General features: G+C 41.7%; 1 protein-coding gene across 1 annotated transcript in view; it reads left to right on the plus strand.

The window, feature by feature from the left end:
- Positions 1 to 1,030: 1,030 nt before the first annotated feature.
- Positions 1,031 to 8,258, plus strand: part of CTSS (cathepsin S) — a 30,893-nt gene continuing 23,665 nt past the window's right edge. The window contains exons 1-2 of the mRNA XM_006168454.3: positions 1,031 to 1,167; positions 2,866 to 2,992. Of these exons, the coding sequence (XP_006168516.1) occupies positions 1,142 to 1,167; positions 2,866 to 2,992 (153 nt within the window). The 5' untranslated portion in view covers positions 1,031 to 1,141. The remainder of the gene's footprint in view (positions 1,168 to 2,865; positions 2,993 to 8,258) is intronic.

Genomic DNA, 8,258 nt, shown 5'->3' on the forward strand with positions numbered 1-8,258 from the left:
GGTCCATGACTCAAACCATGGTCGACTATGTGGGAGTTCAGCAACATAACTGTTATGCCATCTGCTGGTCTCTTAATTTCATTTTTCTACAAACTTTTTAAAGTTCCTGTGCATGCATGTGTGTTATATATTAATGAAGATACTTTGTTTTGTTTTTGCCAAAGGGCATGTGCACTCTTCAAAGACAGAGAGAGAAGAAAAGAAAGCACCCTCCATGAGGCATGGCCATACTACAATCCCTTCTCCTCCATCGCTCTCTCTCCCCTCAGAATTTTTAGCACGCACACACACGCCTGGTGTATTCTTCAAACCACTAAGTCCCACACTAGAACCTCAGAATTGGCCATGTAGAATCTGTCTACCTTAAGCACTAGAGCATGGGCCAGCTTAATAAATATATTTTTCACTGATAAACAAAAATAGCTGAATGAGAATGAAATAAAATGGATCATAGGTGAGTTGTGTTGAAAGGAATAAAGCAGGGCTGGTTCCATGGCTGCTGGCTAAGGCAGTTGGATCCCACACGACTGAGTCCTGGACCCAGTGACTTGAGAAACACTCTGGGCACACATGCGTGCATGCCTAAGATCCTGATGGGAGAAAGAGATGGAAGAGAAGGGATTGTGATGTGATCATACCCCATGGGCGGGGGTGCTTTCTTTTCTCCCTCCGTCTCTCTATGGCGAAGACAGGCACCCTCCGGGGCGGGGGGAAGGAATAAAACCAGATTTTCTTAGGAAATTATGGCAGGAACAGGGTTTTGTTTTGCTTTGCTTTGTTTTGTTTTCAGGAACTTAATCTCTTTATAACTAATTTCTCTGTCTGAAAAATCAGTGTTTTTAATACAGTGAATTATCACAAGGGAGAGTTATGGGCAGACATGTACTGCTCTTACTTTGCTGAGTTTGTTCTACCAATCTTGGGGTTCTTCAGGGGGCACTTCCCAAGGGTTTACTGTCTACACTGTCTCCAAGACCGTGGGGAGAAGGCTAGAGGTAACTGATCTAGTTAGATGGTCAAATGAAACTGAAAGTTGACTTCCTCATTGTGGATACCTCATGTGACAAGTTCCAGTCTCTTTTTAAAGCCAGTTCAGCTGAGGTCCCCTTGCTGCCTTTGAAATCTTTCAAGGGTCCCTGCCATGGGTCCGCCTGCTGCTTCTGTCAGGTATGTACTGTCGGTCCTTGTTCTCCCGCCGGGGCTTTAAACACTCTGTTACATGTATAGCTTGTACTGCTCATTTGGTTTTAAATCTTTGGTTTCAGGAAGTAAACTTTAAAAATCACGTTATTCAACTTGCTTTTTCCTTTTCTCATTAAAAATAATTTATTTTTCAAAAGTTAATGTCTGCATGAACATCTAAGTTTGAGGCTGAAACATTGTTTTCCTTGGAATATAATCTGAAAGTTTATATGGTTAAAATTCTAGCTGTCTTGAATGACAAAGAAAGGGAAAAAAAAGCAAAATCCAGTTTAAGGGAGCTAGTCACTGAATTGCTGCTAAAGTCTCTTTGAATTAGACATAAACGTGGTGTTTTTAAAGAGTAATTACTTCCTGTGAAATATCTATTCGATCACTGAAAAAAAAAAAAAAACGAAAAAAATAACCTAAGGATTTAAGAGTAATAGGATGGAGTTATCTTTTTAACAAAGGTTGTAGATAACTAGACCAGAAGATCTCATGTATTCAAAAGTTCAGAAGACAAGTTGATTTTTCAGAGGTCCTCTGCTTTTCTTTTAATTTCCAGAGGGTACGTGCACTTGCTAGAGAGAGAAAAAACCTCCCACGGGGTGTGGAAACACCACAGTGCTTTTTCCTCCATTTCTCCACCTTGTCAGGGTTTGGCATGTGCACACACACACCTGGCATATTTTCAAGCCACGCAAGGCCAGGATTGGAACTGCCGTTGGCCATGTGGGATCCAGGTCCCTATGCACAGGGCTTACCTGCTATACTTCAAGGCCAGCCAGTCAGAGATCCTCTTTGACTTTTCTTTTTCTAAAATTTGCTGTATGTGCACTCACTGGAGAGAGACAGAAAGTGAGAAAACACCCCTCAAGTGGGATGGCCATGCCATCCCCTCTTCTCCATTTCCTCTCAGGATTTTGGACACACATGCACACACACCCTGCCTGTTTTTCAGGCTTTTGGGTCTGGGTTTTTTTATTTATTTATTTTTAAGAGACTTTTGCTATCGGGCACATGTGCTTGCCAGAGAAACAGAGAGAGAGAGAGAGAGACAGATAGCAAGAAATCACCTCCTGGAGGGATGGCCTCGTCGCAATCCCTTCTCCTCTCAGGAGTTTGGCACGCTTGCACATGTGCCCAGCGTGAGTTTTAAGCCACCAGGACTGGGACTCAAACCATGGTTGACTACATGTGAGTCAAGCAACATAACCGTTATGCAATCTGCTGGTCCCTGGATCTGGGATTTGAACCATGCAGTTGGCCATGTGGGATCCAGCCACCTTACCCACCACACCGCCAGCTGGCGCAAGGTCCTTTTGTTAAGGATGATTTTATTGGTCTTGTTTTGGAAAGGAGAAAAGAGGATTTCCCATTGTTAGATTTGTTGGCAAATCTTGGGAAGTCCCTGTCTTTGCATGTGTTTGATTTATCAGATAATAGGTTTCTGAAAATCACTTCTGAAACTGCTACTAAGTATTGGAGGCAGTATTTCACACAATAATCCACAATTATTCCCTGTGACTATAGAGCCAAGGAAATTTCTGTATAATTCTGATTTATAACAGCCTGCCCCTTCGATAGACTTTGTGTCGCTCTTTTCGATTGATATGCATTGCTTATATGGTCACAATATATGAAGTTAAAAGCGTCGCTTCTTATGTTGCCTTTGTGAAACAGAATGAGCTGGCTGGTGGGAGCACTTCTGCTGTGCTCCTCTGTGATGGCACAGCTGCAGAAAGATCCCACGCTGGATCACCACTGGCATCTCTGGAAGAAAACTTATGACAAACAATACAATGGACAGGTAGGTGGGGTTACCAGGTGAGCGGGATGCTTCCAGGAGTACCCTGTTTTCCCCCTTTCAAGATTATGTTCTTACAAGCAGTGTTTTCAATAAATGCTAAGCAGTGGGGTCGGCAGGTGGCATGGTGGTTAAACTGGCTGAACATGGCCGACCATGGTTCGTGTCCTGGACCAGGTGGCTTGCTTTCTCACTCTCTCTCTCTCTCTCTCTCTCTCTGGTCAAATTAAAATAAACACAGTTAAATTAAAAATCATTTTTAAAAGTAAAAAATAAATAAATGTTAAGCATTCATTTCTTGCTAGTGCTGTTCTTGGGTACTATATAGCAGGAAACAAAGTTCCTGCTGTTATGGAGCTTACAGTGCCAGAGAGAGGAAAAAGTAACTAAACCAGCAGAAATACCACATGGTAGATGGTAATAAGTACAGTAGAGAAAAATAAAGCAGCGCATCAGGGTGGGGCCAGAGGGGCCGGAGGGGCCGGAGGCGGTGGCAGTGAGAAATGCACGAACATGATAGAGCGGTTGGGTCTCACTAATAAGGTGACACTTGAACAGAGAACTGATAGAGTCCTAGAAATAGATAATAGAGTGAGGGTGCCAGGCCAAGGGAAAATGAGCACAGGACTTGGAGAAAGAAGCGCAGTGGCATATTTGAGGAGCAAAAAGGCCTGATTACATACAGCCCTTACACACGGAAGTGTTACCAGATGTCGCTTCTTGACTCTCACTTCCCAATTTGTACTTTTGTTCTTTATTTCAAAATATACTTAACTTTACAAAAAAAAAAGTATTTCTTCCTTGAGAGAAGAAAAAAGATAGCAAGCACCTCCAATAAGGTCTTTTTAAAATTAACTGTGGGGTGTGTGCACTTGCTGGAGAGTAAGAGACAAAGAATGAGAAAGGGGAAGAGCAACCCCCAGGGGTGACGACCACGCTGTAATCCCTTCTCCTTCATTTTCCTCTCAGGATTTTGGGCACCCATACACATGCACCTGGCATGTTTTTCTTTTTCTGTTTCTCTTTTCTTTCTTCTTCTTCTTCTTCTTTTTTTTTTTTTTGTTTTTGTTTTTGTTTTTGTTTTTGCCTTATGGCAGATGCACTTAAGGAAGAGACAGAGAAAGAGACAGTGAGAAGGAAAGTGAGAAGTCACCCCCTGGGCGGTGACCACACTGCAGTCTCATTTCCTTCATTCTCCTCCTGGGGTCTTGTGCATGCATGCACACATGCCCAGCATTATTTTCAAGCCACTGGGTCTGGGACTAAACTGCTGTCGGCGGTGTGGGATCCAGTATCGTAACCGCTATGCCATCTGCTAGCCCATCTGGTATGTTTTTCAAGCCTCCGGGTCTGGGACTTGAACTGCACAGTTGGTCTTGTGACATCCAGCTGCCATGACTATTACACTGCCAGCTGGTCCACGATAGGGTCTTGACAATGCAATTCACCACCAGCTCAGCCAGTCCCAGATCATGAGCATACTCAAGTAGGTTTTTGAACTAGAACCTTCCATGTGGGTTAGCCCCACAGAGAGTTTGCATTTCACTGCTCTGTCACCATCTGGCTTCTTGACTGATTTTAAGACCTAACCCAATTGCTTCAAATAACTTAGTCCTATCACTTAATTATATTTCTACGATTGTGAGCCAGCATCACATATTTATTTAATGTATTAGTTTTATATAAAAATGACACGGAGGGGCCAGCCAGATGGGGCGATGGTTAAGGTAGCTAGGTCCCACATAACTAACCGCACAGTTTGAGTCCCAGACCCAGTGTCTTGAAAAACATGCCGAGTGCATGTGTGCATGTGCCCAGAATCTGAGAGGAGAAAGGATTGCAGCAAGGCCATACCCTCTGGGGGGAGTTTTTTACTTTTCCTCCCTCTCTCCCTCTCTGTCTCTCTCTGGCAGGTACACATGCCCTACGGAAAATTAAAATAAATAAAACGACACTGAGTAGGTCATGCACTCTAAGTTTTCAATTTATTTTTAATTAACAAATAATAATTGTATATATGTATGGGATACAATGTGGCATTTTGATATGTGTAAACATTGTAGAATGAGTGGTCAGCTGATGACTCCCACATGGCCGACCACAGTTCTACTGATTTCACCAAGTGGGTGATCACAAGTTAGTACCCTGGTTCTAGGTAGCAAGTCAATGAAGCTTCCTCTCCCATGCAAGGTTTTACTGTTATCTTAGTGATGCATTTAATGGGCATGGGTCATGGGCACACTTCCTAATAAACAAAGGGAAAAGTGGAATAAAGGAAAATAAATCTAATGAAGTACAGGAAAGGAAAGGAGTACCCTTTGAGATAAATTGTAAAGGTAGGATACTAATCAAAAGTCATGTTGAGGGCCAGCCAGGTAGCGTAGGGTTTAAGGTGGATAGGTGAATGGAACCCTTGAACTGTGCAGTTCGAGTACCAGACCTGGTGGTTTCAGAAACATGCTAGGTGTATGTATGTACACAGATGTCTAAAATCCCAAGAAGACAATGGAGAAGGGATTATGGCATGGTCATCCTCCTTGAGGAGGTGCTTTCTCTTTCTCTGTCTCTGGTGAGCACACAAGCCCTGTCACAAATTAAAAATAAAACAAAATCTTCATGTTCATTCCTCTTAGAGGACTGAAATTATTTTAAGAAGGAACAGCATTTATTTAATCAGATAGTGTGCTAACTGTACACATAAACTCTAGTCAACTTTGAAATTAGTGACCTAAATTCAACCTTCAAATTAGGTCCTTTTCCTTCTAAAATCAGTAAGGGGTAAGGATACCCCATCTTACCACTTCTGTTCAAATTAATACTGGATGTCCTAATCAGAGAAACTAGCCTCAGAAAACAGCATCCAAGAAGTAAAGGAAGAAGTGAATTTATCTCTGTAATGACATTATCTTACGTATAGAAAACCATCCAGATTCCACTAAAAAACTGTTAGAACTGATAAACAAATTCACTAAAACTACAGGATACAAAAGCAACACACCAAAATCAGTAGAATTCCTATACACTAAAAACAAATTATCTAAAAAGAAATTTTTTAAAAAATCCCATTAACAATAGAATTTTTAAAAAGAAGTAAATTTAACCAAAGAAGTACATTTAACCAAAGGAGTAAACTTAACCAAGGAGGTAAAAAGTATGTATACTATAAAACATTCATGAAAGAATTTGAAAATGACACAAATAAATGAAAGGATATCCCATGTTCAGCAATTGGAACTATTTTTAAGATGTCCTACTGGGACCAGCAGTTAGCATAATGGCTATGTCGCTGGACTCCCATGTAGTCGACTGTGGTTCAAATTCCTGACCTGGTAGCTTAAACTCACACTGGGCGCATGTGCGTGCGTGCCCAAATCCCAAGAGGAGAATGGAGGAGAAGAGATTGCGGCGTGGCCATTACCCCTGAGGGGTGATTTCTCGCTTTCTTTCTTTCTTTCTCTCTGTCTCTGGTGAGCGCACGTGCCCTATAGCAAAAACCTCCCCCAAAAAAAAGATTAGCTAAAGTGATCTAGAGGATCTAGAGATTTAATACAATGCCTATTAAAAATTTAATGTTGTTCTTCATAGAAATAGGAAAAATAATACTAAAATTTGTATGGAACCACAAAAGATGTTGAATAGACAAAGTACTCTTGGACAAAGGAACAAAGATGGAAGCATCATAACACCTGATTTTGAAATATATTACAAGATATATTGGGTTGTTGGAAAGTCACAATGCATTTTTTTTAGAGTTTTTTTGTTTTGTTTTGTTTTGATTTGTTTTGTTTTGTTTTGTTTTGTTTTGTTTTGTTTTGTTTTGTTTTGTTTTGTTTGCTATAGGGTGCATGCGCTTGCCAGACAGACAGAGAGAGACTGAAAGCGAGAAATCACCCCCCGGGGGGATGACCACACCACAATCCCTTCTCCTCCATTCTCCTCTTGGGATCTTGGGCACACACGCACACGTGCCTGGAGTGAGTTTTAAGCCACCGGGTCTGGGACGCGAACCGCAGTTGACTACATGGGAGTCCAGCGACACAGCCATTACGCTAACTACTAGTCCCATCACAATGCATTTTTGCATAGAAAAAAAAAATGCATCATGACTTTTCTGACAACCCAATAATAATGAAAACTGCATGGTACTGGCATAGAAACAAACTCACCAACCAATGGAATAGGATAGAGAGACCAGATATCAACTTACATATTTCTAGTCAATTCTTTTTTTTTTTTTTAGGTTTTTGCCATATGGCAAGTTTGCTTGCTGGAGAGAGACCAAGAAAGAGAAAGTGAGAAATCACTCCCCAGGGGGAATCAGTATGCTACAATCCCTTCTCCTTCACTCTCCTCCTGAGATTTTTGGGCATGTATACACACGCACAGATGATTTTCAAGCCAGCAGGTCTGGAGCTCAGACCATGGTCAGCCATATGGGAATCCAGTGCCTTAACCACCATGATCAAGCCCCACTGGGGGTGGGGAGCACTTGCTCCCTTCCTCTCTTATACTTATGCACATAGTCTCTGACATTGGAAAAAAAAGGCAAAAACAAAGGTGCAGTGGCCCAGCTGCAATGCTGCAGGCAGTAGAATGACATTATGCAATGTGAAGATGTGTGGGAAGGCTTAGGATTCAGATTCTGGTCAGCATGAACATGCCAGGTATGCCCATAGGAATGCTTGTGATTCTAGCTGATGGAAGCCTGGGGGAAGGCAGTGGGAGGGATTGTGGTGTGATGAGACTTTGTCAAGGGTGCCTCTCTTTTTCTATTCTTTTCTCTCTCTCATACAAAATAAAATAAATAAAAATGTAAAGAGGTACCATTATTAGGCTGACAGCAGACCTCTCATCTGCAACAGTAGATACCAGAGACAATGGAAAAATATATTAAACTTGCTGAAGAAAAATAACTAGAAATTTATAATCAACTAAACTATTTTTCAAGAGGTAGGGTAAAAAAAACTTTATAAAAATCTATAAAGATTGGGACCGGCAGTTAGCGTAATGGCTATGTCACTGAACTCCCATGTAGCCGACCACGGTTTGAGTTCTGGACCTGGTGGCTTAAACTCACGCCGGGCACATGTGCATGTGTGCCCAAGATTCCAAGAGGAGAATGGAGGAGAAGGGATTGTGGGGGTGGGCATCCCCCCTCGGGGGTGATTTCTCTCTTTCTGTCTCTCTGTCACTCTGTCTTTCTGGTGAGCACACACGCCTTATAGAAAAAAAAAAAAAAAAAAAAAAACACAAAAAAATAAATGAAATA

The sequence above is a fragment of the Tupaia chinensis genome, unplaced genomic scaffold (genome assembly GCF_000334495.1).
Source record: "Tupaia chinensis unplaced genomic scaffold, TupChi_1.0 Scaffold145814_1, whole genome shotgun sequence".
Taxonomy (NCBI): domain Eukaryota; kingdom Metazoa; phylum Chordata; class Mammalia; order Scandentia; family Tupaiidae; genus Tupaia; species Tupaia belangeri.